Source organism: Acanthopagrus latus, chromosome 4 (assembly GCF_904848185.1).
Source record: "Acanthopagrus latus isolate v.2019 chromosome 4, fAcaLat1.1, whole genome shotgun sequence".
Classification (NCBI taxonomy): domain Eukaryota; kingdom Metazoa; phylum Chordata; class Actinopteri; order Spariformes; family Sparidae; genus Acanthopagrus; species Acanthopagrus latus.
Window position 1 is genome coordinate 33,357,849 of NC_051042.1, and position 21,405 is coordinate 33,379,253.

Consider the following 21,405-nt stretch of genomic DNA (forward strand, 5'->3'; position numbering starts at 1 on the left):
TTAAGTGATACAAAGAGAAAATCCCTCCTGATTGCAGCTCCTATGATGTAACTGAAAGGTTGTTTCTTCATCAAATGGACTTGATGTCACTCTTGATGGTTATTTTTGACAGATTATAGCAAATCCAGTCCTTTTTTCCCTGCATAATATTCTTCTACATTAATGCGTCGGCTTCCATCAGTGGCTATTTAAGAGCATAAGAGGATTTTTGGATGTAAAAACAGACGTATAACCAATGTTAAGCTCATTAAATATGGAACTGCTCTATAATGTATGAAGAGCACTCTGAGATTATGAGAACAATCCGCTCACAGGGAGGAAAGTTCAGTGAATTTAAACCGCTTGTGACACGAAGTCGAGACAAAGACTTCACTGAGACTCACATTAAATCTTTTACGTGTTCTGGGAGATAAAACAACAAGTTCATGACAAAAACACTTCTGTGAATTAAACTTTACTTTCCTGTGACGTAGACTAAAGAGCCAAGATCAGCACAGATCTGAGTTACTGGATTTGATGTTGAGTTTTTCCTCCCTTTCTTCTCTTCCTTCACTACATGTCACAGTGAAGTCATCTTTTAAGTCATTTATCATGTAAAATGTTTCTTGGTTTCAGCTTCACGTGTAAAGTTTTGCTGCTTTTAATTTTATTGTTTTACTTTGAATCATTTGTACATTTTCCTGGTGACACCTTAACAGTATTTTCAGTGTGTTATTTCTGTGCCTCTACTTAAGTAACACATATGAATATTTCATCCATCTCTGCTGTAATTTACAGCACTAATCTAATTTTAGGCTTCAGCTCAGGTGTGATGTCACACTGAGTGTGTTTTTGTGTGTCTCCATGTTGTCTTCAGACTCCTTCATGTAAAAGAGAAGATGGTGAGCAGGAACACGGATCGTGATCAACGTTGTGCAGCTTGTTAATTTGCTGGGTCAACGTGGAGATAATTCAAATTATTTTATTGACTTGATCTGCAGGGTGGATGATCAGTTTCTCCCTCTATAATAATATGTGATAATTATATTTTGTTGATTATCATTTGTAGTGTTAATCTGTCTTAATAGTGGAGAAGGAATGTTTTTAGTGTACAGTGAAGGTTTCTTCTTGGACTTGGGTTGATCCTGAGTAGGTTATGTTTTAAAACAAGTCCACAGCCACTTCAGATGTTTGGGAGATTTGTTGTCCAGCCCTGATTTGTTCTGTGTGATTCGTTAAATACCAGAAGGTGATTTTAGGGTTGATGTATCCGTCATGTTGAGCTTTAACTTGTTCTGTGTATTGACGTCTCTGTGGAGCTGTCCGCGGTGCTGAAGCCACAGTCGGTCTCGTCATTGTGACTCTTTCTCTCAGATTTTACAGGTGATATAAATGAGGTGACAAGATTCATGATCCATGATGATGATTGGATCAACAGTTAATTGTTGCTCTACTGTCGTCTACATTTGTCAAATTCCTCTGCTTGACTTTCTCCTGTGACTCGTGTTGGACAAATTCAATTAATTCAACAAAAAGATCCCCCTTCATTCAACAATTAACTACAAAAGACATAAATTCAGTTTGCTACACGGTTCTGTTTCTTAAGTTTGTCCCAGCAGCTGAAACACTGTTGGAGATTCTTCCTTCAGTGCAGCTGCAGGCTAATGCTAAGCTAGCTGTGTTGTCTTTAAGGTGTTGTTCTTTAGGCGACCACGCTGGTGCTGAACTGTTCATTTTGGTTCATTTTAAATTGAGATCATGACACCAAACTGTAGCCTGTAACCTTCTATACCTTCATGATCAAGGTGACGAGTGGCAGCGTGAGGTCGCAGAGACACACTGCTGCCTGGAGAAATATATATAATGTTATATAATGTTATATAAAATTGCTATGATCAGCTGAGACCAAGCTGCCTCTGTAATTAGATATTTCAGAGGAGACGACTCCTGCTGTCCACCACAGAATGCAAAGAAGTGCAGGAAACATCAGACACAGATATTAAATGTGAAGAGTTGAAACACGTCTGCTTGAATCTGCTCGTTATCATTATTTTATCACGTGGCGGTGAACAGAAGAGGATCTCAGAAATCTGTTCTGCCTCATTTCAGTCTTTCTGACATGAAGTCTCACAGACTGTGTTTGTGAATCAATTGGAAACAACCTCACTGAGGACCGTTTTGGTCTTTTGTGGGTATTTGTGACGCTCCAGTGAACTCTTTGGTCGTGTTTAAGTGTTTAACCCTGTCAAAGAATTACTGGTGCATTGAGTATATACAGCAGCGGCTCCTACGGGCTTTATAGAAATCAATTGATGCAGTGAATGCAGGTCAATCTCTCTGAGAGACTTTAATCTGGAGTAAAAGAAGAACAATCCCGGGCTGAAACACAGGCAGTGATGAGAACGACCAGCAGATTAGAGAGCAGTGACTCTTCTTTTGTCTTTCGTCAGGCAACCACAGTGAATAACAGTCTGTTCTTCATGATTCATCTGGTTAAATAAAAGTTAAATGAAACTGTAAAAACTATGGAGGCGAAACTCCTCAGCACGCATCAGCAGCAGTGTTGGTGTAATTACTGTCAGGACCAGAAGGGGGCGACAAAACGTCGACACTGCATGTTTATAAAGAAAAGGTGGGGCAGAAAAAAACACTCAAATTAAATATTAGATGGAAAAGTAGAAAGATTATATAATACTTTTATACAAACATAAAAATATAAAATTCTCAAAAATATTTTAAATAACTCATTTATGTTTTAAAACATAATTTAATACATTTTAAATAGATAAAGAACCATCATATAAATAGGAAACTGATTCAGTTGATTTAATTAACCAGCTTAAAAAACATTTAAGAAACAGCAGACCTTTAAAAAAAAATTAAGAACAAATAAAATGAGAAAAAAATCATTCTAGTTTCTGAACTAAATAATTAAATACATAAATATAAATGATTATTATAATGAATATATAAATATTAGTTTAAAATAAGTAAAACATAGAGCAATATACACATATACAGGAATAGCAATTAATAGAAGTAGAGAAGTGAAGTAAATCAGTTTTGGAAAAGAAAAATATTTGTTTGACTCCGTAGTGCTTCTTCTAAGTTATCTGTAATTTATGTTATGTTCTTTATTTAATTTTATTCTATTTTAAGTCACTGACCCTTCTTACACGTCATACAATCAGCTCATATTATATTTATATATTCTGACTCAATATAAAGTCACTCCTTTGCTTTTGAACCTCTGACCCTTTGATTTACTGTGATTCTGTTCACCTGCTTCTGACCGCCAGCCATGAAACATTTGTTATAAATAAATAAATAAATAAAACACGTAAATCAGCTTAAATTCAGTTGGTTTATCTTTCAGTCATTAAACAGCTTATGAATAAAACAGGTTTATCTCAGCGGGCTGGCGTTCGTCCTTGTGTGACACCATTTTCTGGTCACCATACGAACCAGCAGATGGTGTGTTCAGTGACAGAGAGATTTCCGATACCTTCATGCTCCAGTTATTGATCAGAAGAATATTCTACCATATGACCGCTCTGGAAGTAACAGTGACTGTTTGGTGTGTCAGATTGTGATGAAGCACTTTTAATTTCTGGCAGCAGGCAGACAGACAGATTATTTGTTGTTTTGTTTATGAAAAAAAAAGGTCTGTCTGGGTCTCGGTGAAGCTTTTTCCAACTGACAGCTCCGGTCCACCGGTTCACCTACGAGACGACAGGGGGATAAAAAAAAACAAACAAAACAGAAAAAAAGACTGACAACAATTAGCCTGGGAGACGGCGGCACGGGATCAATGAGCTTCGCAAACGTCCGGTTATCAGGAAAACAGATTGCTGACTGACCAGATTTCAGTGTGAGAGAGAGAGAGAGAGAGAGAGAGAGAGAGAGAGAAATGAGGCTGGATAATTAGGAAAAAGCAGGCTGTATCCCCAAAGGGAAAGAGCAGCGAGCGCCGTGCATGCAGCTATTCGCACCATCCCTCCGTCTCTATCTCTTTAAGAGCCCAGAGAAGGAGTGTGTGTTCAGTGTGTGTGTGTGTGTGTGTGTGTGTGTGTGTGCATGTGGGGGAGGGGTATTGGCTGGGGTGGAACAGTCCTGTAATGAGCAGATTTTAGAGAGAGAGAGTGAGAGAGAGAGAGATAGAAAGAGAAAATAGCAAGGCCGAAAAAACAAGAGAGGACAGATGACTTGGTGGAATTGGGATACAACAACAATCCGGGTTTAGACGGGCGCTGAGATGGAGAGGACAAAAGGAAGAGGAGAGGAATAATTTATTTTTTCTTCTTCTGCTGTTTTCTCTCCAGGAGAGGAGAGAGCCTCATCTTCAGATCACAGCAGAGAGGAGAAGGAGAAGGAGAAGGAGAAGGAGGGGAAGCGATACGAGGAGATATTCTCTCTCCGTTATGTCTGCCGAGGTGTGTGTGCGAGGCTGAGGCTGTGTTTGTGTGATGTGGATGTGTGTGTCTCTGAGCGTTAGCCCGGATCGCTCGTTTCCAGGCCATGCTATCGAGAATTATCTCCAACTTCCCTGATTTTTTTTGTAGATGGCGTACGAGCACAGCAGCATCCCTGTCCTGTATCCCTCTCTGTGTGCGGCAGAGACGTGGGGATGCTCTAATGTCTGATTGAGCTGAGCTCGCTCGCTGCTGCTGCTGCCACCGCCGCCGCTCTGTGGGCCTCTGGGACTGCTGGAAAAGCCTAGGCCTCGCTCGTCTGGAGCGCCCCGCTGCACGGCCGAGGCGACGGGCCGGCGAGCTCCCCGGCTGCGAGGCTGCGTGGAGCAGGAAGGTGGAGGAGGAAGTGGAGGAGGAGGAGGATGAGAAGCACTCTGAGCCTGCATGCCCATGGGAAGCAGCATGCACAGCAGCTGCGTTCGTCACTCCAGACCCGTCGCTGAGGCTTGGACTGCTTCTCCATCGTGAGGTGATGCTCTTCGGGCCGTGTCTTGTTGATTTCAAAATGAGGAGCCGGTGTTTTACATCCTGAACTAGCAGGAGAAGGAGCGTCGAGGCCCTGCACCTCCATGCTACCAGGTTCAAACGAGGCCTCCTCCCTCTTTGCTCCTTCTGAGTGAACCAGGCCCTTGTTTGTTCTTTTTCTTGACGTTCTAAGGATTTGCCTAAACCTGTTTCATGCATGTCCACTGGAGGCAGGTTTGACTTTGATGACGGGGGGTCGTACTGCGGGGGGTGGGAGCAGGGTAAGGCTCATGGCCGAGGGGTCTGCACGGGGCCCCAGGGTCAGGGCGAGTACGCCGGCGCCTGGAGTCACGGCTTCGAGGTCCTGGGCGTGTACACGTGGCCCAGCGGGAACAGCTACCAGGGCACCTGGGCGCAGGGCAAGCGGCATGGCATCGGCGTGGAGAGCAAGGGCCGCTGGGAGTACAGAGGGGAGTGGACGCAGGGGTTCAAAGGTCGCTACGGGCAGCTGGAGAGCACGGCCAGCGGGGCCCGGTACGAGGGGACGTGGAGCAACGGGCTGCAGGATGGATACGGCACTGAAACCTACTCCGACGGAGGTAAGACAGATAAAACTGAATCACAGCCGCTGCGGCGTCCATGTTTCCTCCCACAGCTTCTGTCTCAGAGCAGATTCAGCCCAGGCTGATTCTCTGCTGGTGGAAGTGGAACGACTTGCTTACTGCTAAAATCAACTGTAACACATCTCCAATGTAGGCTACATAAATAACATGTAGGTCACATCCACACGCGTTGATGGATTACTGAGCAGGCCTGCCAGGCACAGGCCCCGGGGCCCGGGGGTTCAGGGGCCCCTGGGGAGTAATATCTGTATAATGTTCTGTAGTATTAGTGTAACATCTATCGAGAGCTGTGGCAGGAAGTTTAACAGGAGTCAGACAGCTTCTGATCATCTGAGAGCTCTGCTTCACCTGCAGAACCACCTGAGGGAGACACACATCAACCAGAAAGAGACACACAAAATGATTAAAAAGGGATCCAGAAGCGATCGGTCTCAAAGTATAACATAACAGGATCAACTTCCAACTTCATCAGTTTATTAAAAGTGCAGAAATCTCAAGTTTCTATCAAGTTTAGTGTTTGTCAGGACAAAATCTTCTGTGAAATTATAATGAAGCATATGTTCGTCGATAAAACCTTCCTGTTCTCAATTATTTGAGGGTCGTTGGAAATGTTATACTGTTGCATCCCTACTTCAAATAAAAGGTGACTAGAAGGTGGCGCAAAACTAAAAGGAGACGTAAGATGACGACATAGAAATGCAAATCAACTATAACAACTTCTACTAGATGTAAAAGTGACTCAACACATTCAAAATTATTTCAAAAGTACAGAAAGCGACTAGAAGAGAGACTTAAAATAACGATACGGACATCCAAAATGATTACAAAGATACAAAGAGTCACTACAAAGATGCAATACGACTACGGAGATCGTAACGTGACTACAAAGACACAAAGTGACGACACAGATATTCAAAACAACTAAAGAGATGATGTTAAAGAGATGCTCAATGACTACAAAGACACACAAAACGACTACAAAGACACATGATGTGACTACAGAGAGACACACGACTACAAAGAGATGAAAGATTACAACATGGAGATCCAACACAACTACAAAGAAACACAATGTGACTATAAGTTGATGGAAAATGATGATTCAAATATATGAGAGATGACTACAAAGAGACACACGACTACAAAGAGATGAAAGATTACAACATGGAGATCCAACACAACTACAAAGAAACACAATATGACTATAAGTTGATGGAAAATGACTGAAAAATTCTAGATGGTTACAAATATATGAGAGATGACTACAAAGAGACACAGGATGACTACAAACATGGCGGCCATGTCTGTTGCAGCCTGGGGTCCTCATGTCCTCATGTCTGGGGACCCGGTGTGTCCGTCCATGTCCCCGAGCAGACATTTATGAGTCCTACTGACTCATGAGACGATCAGAACTCAAGTGAGACAGAACCAGAACCAGAACCAGGCTGCGGACCATAAAAAGAGGGCGAGGGTCTAATATTAGAAATTAAACCGTGCTGAGGTGTCGTCACTGTGTTCGTGTTTAGACACATGCTGATTTATAAAAACATACGTTCACCCCTCTCCCCTCTGCATCACCCGCTGTCGCCATGGTAACGGGAGGCAGCAGGTCAGCGTGTCACTGGAGACCAGCTCGCGGCTCTGCTGCTCTCTGATTGGCTCTCCGCTGCCGTCAGTCTCGTTTGTAATCTAGGCCGTTTGATCATGCCGGCCCCGGACCGCGCGCGGGACCCGGATGATTGAAGCCAGGTCAATAAGTGATGCATGTGGAGTGTGTGTGTGTGTGTGTGTGTGTGTGTGTGTGTGTGTCGGTGCTGCATTAAAGGTGCAGGTTGTTTACCGCGCACACCTGCTGTGTGCACGCGAGCTGAAACAAAGATGGTGAAGAAGAAGAAGAGCAACAGAAAAAAAACACTGCGTCACGCGACTGCTCCGCTCCCCTCTTCCGCTCACGTGTCACACCGCCGACAGATGAATATAGCACGCACGAGCTGACACATTTTCCACAACCCAATAAATGTGCAGGACACACACACACACACACACACACACACACACGCGGACACACGGGAGACTCGCTGACAGGCCTGTCAACACAGAAGTGCTTATTAAAATTAATAAAGCCGTGTTATAGGCCACATGCAGCCTCGTGCACCTACAGAGAGTTCTGCCGAGCGCGAGGCGGTCCGGTTCTGTGTTCAGCACCGCGGACAGCTCCTGACGCACGAGGCCTGGATCTGGTTTTCAACTGGAGGAGATTTCTGAAAATCTTCGGAGGAGAAATCGAAACTAAATAATACACAGAGGCATCAGGAGGGAACACTGACCGAGCAACAAGACAGAGAACTAGCAGAAAAAACTAAATTAGTCATTTTTTGACTGGAGTTTGGTTCATGAGTGAAACCAACAGGGCTCATTTGTAGACCATTAAAGTGTCCCAAATACAGACTAAGAACTAATTGTATTCCGTTTATAGACTAATACTTGTCATATTACTGCTGTCAGCTTCAAGAAGGAAGACATGACTCTAACCCTACAGAAAAACTAAATTGCTAATTTTTTGACTGGGGTTTGGTCGAACCAACAGGACTCATTTGTCAACCATTAATGTGTCCCTAATAAAGACTAAGATCTACTTCTATTTAATTTAAATACTCATATTCAAAGCATAATGTTGCAGTTAGTAAATAAGAAAAGTTAATAAATAAATAAATAAATAAATAAATAAATAAATAAATAAATAAATATATATATATATATATATATATATATATATATATATATATATATATATATATATATATATATATAATATTGAAAAATTATATTGAGGAGATTTTAAGAGCTTCAAGAGAGAATTCATTAGTACATGATACACAGAGGCAACAGGAAAAAAAACAACATCATCAAATACAACAGAGAATAAGCAGAAAAACTAAATTAGTCAGTTTTTGACTGGAGTTTGGTTCATCAAGAAAGACTAAAGAACTGATTGTATTCAGTTTATATCCTAGTATTTACAGCATACTGTCGTAATTAGTGAGAAAATAATGTACTTCACAGTTTTAAGTGACTGTCATTTGAATTGCATTGCATGTGTCTGATTGTAAATGTAAAGAAACTTCATGTCCTGTTACAACACGCAAAATAAAAAGTTGTATTTTAATCTTTATTTTTATTTGGATCAATATTAAATTGTTCCCATCGATACCGGCCACCTAAATACATCAAAAATCATAAAGATCCATCAACATCGCTGCGTTATTCCCTGAGAAATCACCAAAAATGTAAAAAAGAAATCCTACAGTTAGACCACAGAGAAATCATTCCTGGATCTGTCCCTCTAACCGGATCGGCACCAGAAGCTAACAGGATCTATTCTGGGCTGAGACCCAACCTCCCTCTAAGTTTGGTGGAAATCTGTTCAGTACTTTTTGTGTAATCCTGATGACAATTACACAAACCAACAAACAATCTTCCTGCAGACAGGAAGAAGAAAAAGTTTAAGTAAAAATACAGAACAACCTCAGAAAACTGAAAACTTTTTGGGTTCTCAGTGTTTCTGTAAGCATTTAGTTCAGCAACAGCTCCAGATCCAAACACTGACACGTGCTGTTAAAGGTGCTTCATGTAAGAGTTTTAATTTCAAAAAATTCAAAAATGTGTTAAAATTATCAACAGCTGGTGAAGAAATAATAGCTCTGACGTTACATGAACACCAGCACTGAGAACATTGTGTACACAGAGTTACTAAAAAGAAAGTTTTTGAACAACTCATGTTAGCAGTAGCTTGTTCCGCTCGCCGCCGTCCTGCCAGTGGAGAAGAGTCGACCTCAGAATGAGACGTAACCTGGAGGACAGTTAAGGTGGAACTTCTGTCTTCCAGCAACAGCTATCCACGAGAGATCTCACGTCACTTTTCCAGCTTTTGATTTTAGTATTGTTTGTTATATGAGGCTCCTTTTTCAACTACAAAGTCAATATTGTTTTTTCGCTAATGACAAAACAACAAATTATCATTAGCATTTATATAGAACTAATCTTCAGTAGCGTTCGACCTTAACTGTCCTCCAGGTTACGTCTCATTCTGAGATCGACTCTTCTCCACTGGCAGGACGGCGGCGAGCGGAACAAGCTACTGCTAACATGAGCTGTTCAAAAACTTTCTTTGTAGTAACTCTGTGCACACAAACAATGTTGTCAGTGCTGGTGTTCATGTGTAGAGACCCTGGTGATGCTACCAGCAAAGTTTCATGTTGTGTCGAGACTTCTTACTGTTTTAAAAATAGAGATTCTGATGCGATCGTAAAACTGCCCATAGCACTCCCACTGAAAATGAGTAGGTTCACTTTAAAGTAGCTACACTGGAACGACACACTGGAGGAAATTCGGTTGAAGATCTTCTATATTTTAAATGCTGCAAGATCCAATCATCACTAAAACATTTGTTATGGTACGATCGAAGATGTTTTATTGACATTTAAGAGAGCATCTAGCTGAAAATGTTAATGAGCATTATGAAAACGATTAAATTGAAAGATACAAAATATTTCTGAGATCAAAAGTTGAAATCATCAGAAATGTTCGCTAATGTATCGCTACTGAAAGTCACAGCATGAAAGAAGAACAATGGTTTGACTGAATGAATAATGGTGAATAACAGACGTGTGCGATGATCTTTGTACTTCAGTTAAACTAAATCAAACCCACTTGACAGTAAAGTTAAGTAACGTGGAGACAGTTGGAGTCCGAGCCGTGTTGGAGGAGGATCTCTGTCTGAATCGCCTCTCTTGAGGATTCTTCCATTTCCTGTTTAAGATCTTTGGGAGTTTTTCAAAACATCTCTCCAAAGAGTTCAGCACCGCGTTTTCTACTCGCCGCTCATACGAGTTCTCCATTTTCATGAGCTGTTAGTCTGTAAACAAACAACGCAGCGATGACACTGTGGCGTCGGTCATTTAGCAGCGTGATGAGGAAACAAGCAGCAATTAAACTGTTAGAACGCGACTGTAAACATCCGAGATGAGGTGACACACGAGGTTAAATGTCGCCGACATTTAACCTCGTGTGTCACCTCGGGATGAAGCAAGGAAAATGAAAAATGTGTTGATTATTCTGAGAGATGAAGCTTCTATCTAACAATTATATTCTCTTGTCCTGACATAATGTCTCGCATGAGGACGTGTGACCGGCTCACAGAGGATTATCACCAGACTTTAGCATCCATTAGCTTCTGCGGCTGCAACAGGCGGGGACACTTTTGTGGTCTGAGTCAAAGTAAAACATATTCATGTCGGCCATTTTCCTCAGATGTCACTCTCAGACTTCTGACAAATCAGTATCAGTCACAAGACAACAGATAGAGAAAATCTGGGCGGACATCAGGCTGTATTTCAAGTTATGCTAACAGCTAACAACTAGCTAATTCCGCCATTTTCATAATGTCTCCAGGCTTCAGTCAATGTGTCCAAGTTGTGGTTTGATTTATTAGAGTTCATTTACGTCCTGTTGTGTCTGAAACACCATCAGACTGTAATGTTAGCTAGGAGGAGGTTGAATGCTAACATTAGCTTGTCTAACGGGCGCTAACAGGCTATTAATCAGGGTGTTTTACCTTGAAATGTCCGGATGTCCCTAACTGTTGTGTTTACGGCTACCAAAACTTTGTCACATTCCAACTTTATATTCGTCCTCAGAGGTAAATGGCCACCATGTCAGTGTTTTTAATACTGGTTTGTAATGATCCATATCTTCAGGTAATGATCAGCAGGCCGACTTCCTGTTTAAATGTTCAGAGGTTTTCAAGCTTTATAATCAAGTTTTTCTTTTGATGAACTGCAGAAACTGTTAACTACTAATTGTGATCAATTGATATCTTTGAGTTTTAAACTGTCACTCAGACTCTGATGGACATTATTTCACTTTTCTCTGAGACTGAACGATATGATCGATCGATGGAGAATCGTTAGACGCAGCTTTAGTTCCAGTCACCTTTGCTTATCGATCACTTCTTCCTGTGTTGTGTCAGGATGTTCTGAGGTCCGGATGGGTTGAAGGACAGCTGTGAAAATACGTTTCATGACAAAAAGCTCCTGGAAATCAAACTGAGGAGCTGCGAGTCGAACACGAGGCCGTCGAGTGTCCCGTCCAGAAATATGAGACTCTGGATCAGCTTCACCTTTTGTTCTGACCACCTCAGAGATATGAGATGTTAAACAGCTGACCGGCTTTGTTTTAAACTCTCTCCAGAGTCTCCTCCTCCTCCTCCTCCTCCTCCTCCTCCTCCTCCTCCTCCTCCTCCTCCTCCCTCCTCCTCCTCCTCTTTCCGGAGGTTAGGAGGTGGGAGGAGGATGACACTTCTGTGGTTTAAACATTAACAGATGGATTTGAATATCAACACAGAGGAAAATATTTGACTTGTTATCAACATTCTAACAATGTGTTTGCTTTATATTAAAAAATGACAAATGACAAATCTAAAACTTACAAACAAACTAAATCAGATACAAACTTCCCTTCTTCTCTATTTTAAACTGTATAACTAAATACAGTTGCTCAAGTATTTTACTTTTCATGCCACTTTCTACTTCAACTCCACTTTTTACAGATCAAACATCTGAACAGTTTATAAAATATGACATTTTGTTTTTAAATGAAACAACCCAACAGTTTATACGAGTACAGCAGAAAAAACTAATCAATGAATCGGTCAGAGGAGGATTAATATTATTATTCATTTATCACCTTTTGTAGGAAGGTTTTGTTTGCACCTCTTGTTGGTTTGTCAGCAGGATTAAACAGAAACTAGCGAACAGATTTCCACCAAACTTGGATGAACGATGAGTCTCAGCCCAGAATAGATCCCAAGAAGTTTTGGTGCAGATCCGATTGAAGGAACGAATCCAAGAATCGTTTCTCACTTCCTTTCTCACATTCGCCGAAAGGGCATTTTTCAACACATGTGACATACGACTTTAAATATGTTTCATACAGTCCAGTCAGTCTCGTCTGTAGGTTTGGATTGTTTAACAAGAGAACTACAGAACGAGAACTCCTTGTTTCTGATTATACTTTGTATACTGCTAAATCTTAAACCGACACAAAGACGTCAAGTTCGCTCGATGAATACTCGCACTTGGCCAGCTTTTAGAAAGTACATATGTATTTTTCTGGAGTGGAGCAGAAGCCAAATATGTGGTTTCATTCTGTGTTTATTTCGAGTGTTTGGTTTATTTCCACAGCTTTCATGTCGTGCCAACAAGCCTCAGTTTGGCACTGAATGATTTCAAAGATTTTTTATTCCTGGTGGTGCAGCAGCAACATAAACCTTTACACTCAAGAATGATAGATGCATATGGTGGATCTGTTGCATGTCACAATACAGCTTTTATTTTGTGTTATTTAGCCTTTCGTTAACCAGGTTAGTCTCTTTTACAAGGGGAGTGGCAGCAACACAGGGTTACAACAGAGAAACAAATCACAAAATGTCGAGAGAGTCGTCTCCCTCAGCTTCAGTCAGTCCACACCAGGAAACACTGATGGTGTTTTCCGGTTGATTCGTACTTTTGGAGGACTGGATGTGTTGGTTCAGACTGACAACGATCTGATGGATCACCACCAGATTTTGTGTAACTGAGCCTCAGAGGACGGATCTTGCTGCCTGGAGAGCGAGAGCACGGTAGCACTTTGTAATTAGCAAAGAACAGACTGATGTTAATGTCATCAGTTTTGCAAGTTTGTAAGTTTGCAAAAATAAAACATTTAGACGTGACCGTCCACAGTGAGCGTGTTTCCAGCAACTATTTAAAGACATTGATTAACTGTTCAGACTGAGACCATATTTCAGAGGGATTTGTAAAACTGGCTTCCAACTGAGAAATCTGGATTTGGTTTCTTCATCAGGCTCCAAAGTGACGATCAGCTGTTATCATTTGCACTCAGTAGAAATGTGTCTTTAAAGCAAATCCTGCATACTTAAAAAAAATTTAAAACTTAAATAAATTAAGAAGAAATTTAGTTGGAAACGTAACATCTTCCAATTTTCAACTAAAAGTCAACGTTGAAATCCTGGTTGGTGCTCAGTGTCGCCTCATGTCACGTCATGGGAGAGTCAAGTTAAGAACTGACAGTTTGTGCAGCTGTCACTGATAAAAACATGAGAGGTTTCCTGTCCTGACTCTCGCTCTGTCCCTGTTTGTCTCTCAGGAACCTACCAGGGCCAGTGGCTCGGTGGGATGCGTCATGGCTATGGCGTGCGGCAGAGTGTCCCGTACGGCATGGCGGCCGTCATCCTCTTCCCTCTGCGAACATCCATAAACTCGCTCCGCTCCGAGCACAGCCACGGCCCTCCGGCTGTGCTGGAGGACGGCAGCGCCACCACGCCCACAGACGGGGTGGTGGCCGGGCTGGCGGGGAGCCCTGTGGGGCGAGGAGGGTTCGCTCTGACGGCTCCGAGTGAAGCCGAACGCCAAAGGAAGAGAAAAGGCCGCTTCAGACAGTCCATCCTGAGCGGCCTGAAGCTGCGGCGCTCTGAGTCCAAAAGCTCTCTGGCCAGTCAGCTCAGCAAGCAGAGCTCCTTCTGCAGCGAGGCCGGCATGAGCACCGTCAGCTCTGCTGCGTCCGACATCCACTCCAACGCCAGTGAAAGTGAGCAGGGTGCTCCTGTGGACGCCACTGTCACAGAAATGTACGCTGGCGAGTGGCGGAGCGACCAGCGGGCCGGCTGGGGCGTGAGCCGGCGCTCGGACGGCCTGCATTACGAAGGTGAGTGGGCGGGAAACAAGAGGCACGGGTACGGATGCACCACCTTCCCCGACGGCACCAAGGAGGAAGGAAAGTACAAGCAGAACGTGTTGGTGAGCGGCAAACGCAAGAACCTGATCCCACTGAGGGCGAGTAAGATCAGAGAGAAGGTGGACCGGGCTGTGGAAGCTGCTGAGAAGGCCGCAGACATCGCCAAGCAGAAGGCGGAGATCGCCATGTCAAGGTCAGCAAAACATTCACTGAGAACAAACATCACCAAAGATCCAGAGAAACATCTTCTGCTTATGGCTCGATGTCGAGCTTCTGTTGTTGAATTTTGGCCCTGACAGCCTTCCATACATCAGGGCTCCATTACTACAGCTGGTGATTTCAGAATAGACGTTAAAAATGAGAAAGAGTTTAACTTCTTTAAATCCATGTCAGTTTATGAAACCTGGATATTTAAATTCACAGCGCAGGTGTTGCTCAAGTCTTCCTATTGATTGTGTATCTTCATGGATCGAGGATCAGTGGTAACCTTTACACCTCCAGCCTGTGTGACTGCAGTGTTTCCACCTGTGCTGTGCAGGATGAGCCACGCTCGTGGGAAGGCGGAGGCAGCGGAAGGAGTCGCTCAGAAGGCCACGGAGGAGTGTCGACTGGCCCGGATAGCCGCCAAGGAGCTTTCTCCGTCCTTCCACATCTACGGAAACGGTGAGCGAAGAAGAAGAGTGTCCGACTCAGACACACACACACACACACACACACACACACACACACACACACACACACTCTGACTCTGATGTCATCAGTCAGGTTAATCTGAGATAATTACCAAAAGTTCTCATACGATGACTTTAAGTACATTTTGAGAATCATTTTAAACCTGCAAGTGTCTGCTGAATGTTAGAATATGGACACTCTAATAACACACTGATAATTGAATCACTGTGTAGCTGCAACATTCAGCTGATTAACTGATTAGTTGATCGGCAGAACCACGATTTTGACAATTAATAATCATTTTACTTCACAATGCTGTTAAGCTTTTTCTTTTACCAGCCAGACATTTTTCACTTCACTTTGACGTTTTATAAACAAAGTGAATAATCGATGAATTGAGAAAAACAACCAGCAGATGAATCAACAACTATGATCACTGGTTCTCGTCTGTAATACTTTTGGATTTCAGCTGTTTGAGGTTAAAGCTGCATTGATTGATTATAGAGAGGTGATGTCACGCCCGCATGTGACCTTATTTCATAAAAACTCTGTAAGTTAGTGAATGAAGAGAGACAGATAACTTATTGATCCTGTTTAATTGTGTCATCAATCACACAGATGATGTTTGTCACGTCAGTAAGGTCTCCGTTCGCTGTGATTAAAGTTTAAACCTCATGTAGTTTTGTGTTAAACGCTCAGTAAACTACGTCGTCTCATCAGCACCAACATGGAACCAACTGGGCTCAGAAATAAATCTGCTCATGTTGACGACTGCAGGTCTGTGAGAGCAGAGCTGGTTCTGGTTCTGGTTCAGTTCTGTCAGCTGCTCCTGTATATCAGCAGACGACGTCACTGACAACACTGTTGGCTGTGACGTCTTTATGATGACGTGTTTTCAGTCTGATCAGCTGTGTGATTGATGACACAATTCAAACAGGATCAATACATCAGCTGTCTCTCTTTGTTCACTACCAGGAGAAGGTTTTATGAAATAAGATCCACTGGAGTCTTCGCCTCTCTTCTATCACCCCAGAAAGAGTTGCGAGCAAATAATAATCTGATCTTAAACGTCCAGCAGTCACAGAGCAACATCAGCTTCACTTGGAGTTTTGTTTCCGACCACTTGATCAATATGTGGGAAATATTTGGCAGCTAACGTCAGAATGTGTCCGTCTGCTGTACGATGAATTCATCAGAGCTGCCAGATCAGAGACGGCCAGAAAGACAAAAACAGGGGAAGTGAAATATGTTAAAAATCCTTGAAATACACTTAAAGTAGCAAAAGTAAAAGTGCTCATGACGCACCGATAATTAATGTTGAAGCTGTTAAAACTGGAGCTCATTTAATTTAACTTCATATTGTTTATCTGCTGGGTAGCTTGTTGATTTCCCCCTGAGGATCAATAACGTTTCATCTAAATCTATAATAATAATCATAATAATAATAATAATAATAGTAATGATAATAATGATAATAATAAAACATCATCATTTATTTGTGGATTTTATTTTTCTATTACTCTGAGACTGCAGCATGATTTGAGTTGTCAGACAAACGCAGTGAAGTAAAAATATAACGTAGTATAAAATGTAAATACTCGACTCGAGTACAAATACTTCTTGAGTAAATAAACTCAGTTACATTCCACCACTGATATAAACTCTGAGCTTTATAAACACGCTGGCTTTACAGACATTTAGAAACATAACTGTGCTGCATTAGTTCTGGCTTTTCCTTTCTCTTTGGCTCAGTTTGGGTTTCCTGAGGAGCAACAATAACATTAAATTATTTCATTGGCAAATTTTTTGTCCACTTTTTGTTGCTTCTGTTCCCTCGAGAGGTCCGGACGGTAACAATTAGTCACAAGTCGTGACTGAAAAGAAAAAAGGCAGCAAATTATGGAGATGACTGAGCTGTACTCAGTGTTTTCATCTAAAATCTGCATATATAAACATTTTAATACTGAATAAAAAGTATATTAAATATGTGGATTCACAGCATGTGAGCTCACAACTCATGATGAAATAAATGAAGTGTTTTCACCTCCGTGATCGTCTCTGAGCCAACAGTGATTGTCAGCACAGGATCCAGCTTCTCTCTCCTTTTGTTACCCTGCATGCTAATAACACTGACACACACACACACACACACACACACACACACACACACACACACACACACACACTGTACTGATGGACCGCCGCCAAATCACCTCACTGGTGCTATTCTCTGACTGTTTTCATAGGGCTCGAATGTCAGAGGCCTAAGCACCAGGACGCCAAGGACAAAGACCACGAGGTGATCTCCACAGGAACAGACAGTCCGGAGCTGTGCACGCCGGACACCACGCCACCTGTAATCACACCTGATCTCAGCCCCGTGCTGAGCGTGCCCACCTCGCCGCCCCACAGCCCGCCCAAGCACGGCCACCGTCCCAGAAATGCTTGCTTCATGCGCCAGAGCGCCGTGGACGATCAGGGTGGGGCCGAGATCCAGGTTCTGGTGGAGGGGCGGGGCATGGATCTGCCGAGGGGCGGGGCTAACAACTGGACTGATGACATGTATCCGGACCGAGGAGGCAGCAGCCGCTCCACCACACCCTCCCTGCTGGAGGAGCAGGAGGGCCAGATTAACGGCCACGAGCAGGCCCCTCTGTCCAACCACAAACCACGGGAGAAATCGTTGTCCAATCACAAGTCCCGGGAGCACGCTTCCTCCTACAGAGCGTGGGAGCACTCCCTGTCCAACCAAAAGCCCTCTAAGCATGCCTCTTCCAATCACAAGTCGAGGGAGTACTCGTCGTCCAATCACAAAACATGGGATCATTCTTCCACCAATCACAAGGCCTGCGAGCATGCCTCTTCCAACTACAAGCCGCAGGTGCACATTTTATCCAATCACAAGGCCTTGGAACATAACATGTCCAATCACAAGACTTCTGAGCATGCTTCTTCCAATCACAAGTCCCAAGATTATATCTCCTCCAATCACAATGCAAAGGACCACGTCTGTTCTAGCTACAACCCTCGAGAGCATGTCTACTCCAACCACCATCCAAAGCAGCACAACCCGTCCAACCACAAGCTTAACGAGCATGCTGTAATCGACCAAAGGCTAGACGGCCTCACCGGGGGCTGGACTGCTGAAAGCACCCTTAGGTGGAGCCCCGCCCACTCGCGCCTCACAGAGCAGGACGAGGAGCGGATGAACGACTACACGGTGGACATGAGGCTGTGTCCGGACTCGCAGACGTCTCGGGGGCTCGGCCCGGAGTCCCCGGCCCCCAAAAACAACAGGCTGCGATCCCGAGGCCTTCGGCCGGTCAGAGAAGGATCCATGGACTCTGTACAGATGCTGGACAACCTGAATGTGGGGGCGGAGCTGGAGGAGTGGCCGCTGCACAGGGACCTCACCCTCTCCCCACCCCTAAAGTCTCAGCCCATCACTCTGGAGCAGGAAGGAGAGCATCTCACCCTCAAATCAAACTCAGTGAGTCGTCACAGATACATCCTGTCGTCAGGTCGACCCAAAAGTCGAGTGAAAGTAAAGATGTGTTCAGATATTACACTGCTAAAAGTAAAAGTCGCCTGTACAGACAGAAGTCGAGTAAAAGTCTTGGAAGTGTCTGATAACAAATATATTTAAGTATCAGAAGTACATGTGAAAGTAAATTATACATATATGACATATATATAACTGTCAACGACTGATTATCACAGTCGATATTCAGCTTCGTTTTGATTATCAGCAATCAGATTTAATCTAAAATGTTTGGCTTTGCATGTTATCTACAAAGTAACTAGTAACTAAAGTTATCAAATGAAAGTAGTGGAGTAAACAATACTTTTCTTCTTCTTCTTCTTCTACTATTGTTTTTTTCTTCGTCTTCTGTTTTTTTCCTTCTGCTCCTTCCTTTTCTACTTCCTCTCAGTTTCTTCTTCCTCTTCTTTTGTTCCTCTTTTTTCTTCCTCTACTTCTCCTTTTGATTATTATCATCAGTATCGTCACAGTTGTGGAGTCTTTGGCTCTCCTTCCTCTTCAGTCTGACTCCATGCTGTTCTCTTCTTTCTGCCTCCAGTGTTTTTTGCTCTCTAACGTCACTTCTTCTCTCCTCTCTTTGTCTTTCAGGGCTCCAGCTCTATTCTGGTGGTTATGGTCATTTTACTCAATATTGGAGTAGCCATTCTTTTCATTCACTTCTTTATTTAAGCTTATACAGGTATGATCTACTAAGACTTATTGATAACTACGGTATATTATATTATTACTTACTGAGACGGACATTCTGCCTATTCGACTGGAGCCCGCAGCCCGAGTGACGGACACAGCAGAGCCTTTCTATTGTTGCTACTGGTCTTTTCTCCTCTGTTGAAGCCCATCTGAGTTTCTACGAAAGCACCGTTTCCTTTTTCAAAAAATGCTTCCTTTGAGCTTGCAACCATAGAAAAAGAAAAGTAAGAAAGTCGTGAGTGCAGCTTTAAACTAGCGTGGTGTACCGGGACACACGTGCACGGGCGTCCATCAGCGATGGACTGGAGATGGCGCAGGCAGTCTGGCCCATTTTTCCATCATCCTAGACGAGAATATAGCAACCCTGTGTGTCCTGGTTATCATGAGAAACATGCTAACCAAGAGCATCAGACAATAACCCCTTTTTGCCTTCTAACCCTTCCCCCCTCTCGGCCCCCTCCACCGGTCTCTAACCCCTGTTCACACTATGCGCTACATACAGAACTATGCTGCAAGAGTAGATCCATTTTAAAGGGCTCCGTCATTATTCTTTTCTTTTCTTTTCTTTTTTCCACTACGAACTACACGAACGCACACAACCATTGCATGAGGCTGTGTGGGGTTTTAAAAAGTGCATTTTCTAATCCCTTTAACATCACTTGTTTCTGTCCTCATTTGTACGCACGCCATCCCGGTTTATCACTTCCTGTCGGCGGACGTTCGCGTCCGAAAATTGGGAAAAATGAAAATCACAGAATCGGATCAAAAAACGTTGATGACCGACACGCTCCAAGACCCACGAGTTTAAAAAAAAGAAAAACCCTCGAGGAACTTCCTGAATTTATTGTTAAGTGACACATTCGCACTCCGAACACACACACACACACACACACACACACACTTTACATTAAACTGCTGACAAACTGAGGAGGATTCAGCCTTGCCCCTTTGTACAGCCTTGAGACTGTTATGTTATAACCACTAATTCTACTATATATGTGTATGTGTCATTATTATTCAAGTTTGTTACTTTTTGCAGTTTGCAAGACAGAGAGAATGCTGAGTGCCTCGTATTTATTCATTTTCCGTCTCTAATTTATTTAAACCCGACCCGACCCGACCCCAGCACAAAAACCCGCCCCCAGAACAAAACCCCGCCCCCCCCCCCCCCCCCCCCCCCCCCCCCCCCCCCCCCCACGTGGGCAGGCTGAGAGGAGACGAATAACCTTCAACATTAAGAAAGGTGACCCTCCACCCCACCCGGCCCCACCTCCTCCACCTCCACCTCCTCCTCCACCTCCTCCTCCTCTTCCTCCTCCTCCTCCTCCACCTCCTCCTCTTCCTCCTCCTCCTCCACCTCCTCTTCCTCCTCCTCCTCCTCTTCCTCCTCCTCCTCCTCCACCCTCCCCACAAACCTCTCTCTCACCCCTGAAATGGCATGCACTGTTTTGTCTCTCTCTCCCCTGTCCCCCTTTTGGACCAGTCAAAAAGGGAAAAATGGGGTTTCTACGGTGTCATTTCCAGACACTTTTTGGGCCGGATGAGATTTTTTTCAGCATGTTTGTTCAGCCTGCTCAATCTGGTGTCAGTTTGTGAGTTTCTCCCTCTCGTCTCTCTTTTATCCAGCAACACAAGGCTACGTGAGACCTGGAGAGCAGTGTAAAATACAACGCTAGCTTTTAACTCTCAGTGGATACCGACATGTCCTGAGTTTATGAATGATATAAAAAGAAACTCTCTGCTACTGTATGTTTTATACTTCGCACCCAGTGGCATCATCATGTTGTGACATCATTGCATGCCCGAGCATGCTCTTTCTTACTCTTTGGTTTATGAGGTTGTTTCCAAGTTAATGTGGAGAAAATAATGAAATGTTTGAAATTAACGAGTTTGGTGTCGTTATTACTGCCGTCTCCGACCCGACCGCCAGAATAAATGTTGGCATTTCCGTCTCTGCAGGCCGCGGATCACTCTGTCTTCAGTTTCACAAGTTCAGTTTTATGTTTTGACATCACGGTGCTTATGTTCGGTACAAAAACCACTGAGTTAGAGTTCGAAACAGATCGTGTTTTGGTTAAACACTAACACAACGGGAGACAGAAAACATCTCACTCCCAACTCATCAGAAATTCAGAAGCGCCGAGATTGAAAAGTGGCCGAAGGGATTTCA

At 43.4% G+C, this 21,405-nt stretch overlaps 1 protein-coding gene across 2 annotated transcripts; it reads left to right on the forward strand.

Annotated features, from left to right (window-relative positions):
- The first annotated feature begins 3,358 nt into the window (after positions 1–3,358).
- Positions 3,359–20,389, forward strand: si:ch211-146m13.3 (junctophilin-3). 2 transcript variants are annotated; one of them, XM_037096554.1, is made up of 6 exons: positions 3,359–4,412; positions 4,542–5,515; positions 13,745–14,525; positions 14,871–14,995; positions 17,251–18,494; positions 19,134–20,389. In XM_037096554.1, exons 2-6 carry the CDS (start codon positions 5,134–5,136, stop codon positions 19,212–19,214), a joined length of 2,613 nt encoding a protein of 870 aa, XP_036952449.1. In that variant the 5' UTR covers positions 3,359–4,412; positions 4,542–5,133; the 3' UTR covers positions 19,215–20,389. The 2 variants fall into 2 exon arrangements, with proteins under 2 accessions (XP_036952449.1, XP_036952448.1); XM_037096553.1 differs by having other exon boundaries at positions 3,359–5,515.
- The last annotated feature ends 1,016 nt before the right edge of the window (positions 20,390–21,405 follow it).

Excerpts from the sequence above, each read along its gene's own strand:
- si:ch211-146m13.3 (XM_037096553.1), top strand. The coding sequence starts at position 5,134 with ATGTCCACTGGAGGCAGGTTTGACTTTGATGACGGGGGGTCGTACTGC. Across the intron at positions 14,996-17,250 it reads CTTCCACATCTACGGAAACG|GGCTCGAATGTCAGAGGCCT; the intron begins GTGAGCGAAGAA and ends CTGTTTTCATAG. Across the intron at positions 18,495-19,133 it reads TCACCCTCAAATCAAACTCA|GGCTCCAGCTCTATTCTGGT; the intron begins GTGAGTCGTCAC and ends TTTGTCTTTCAG.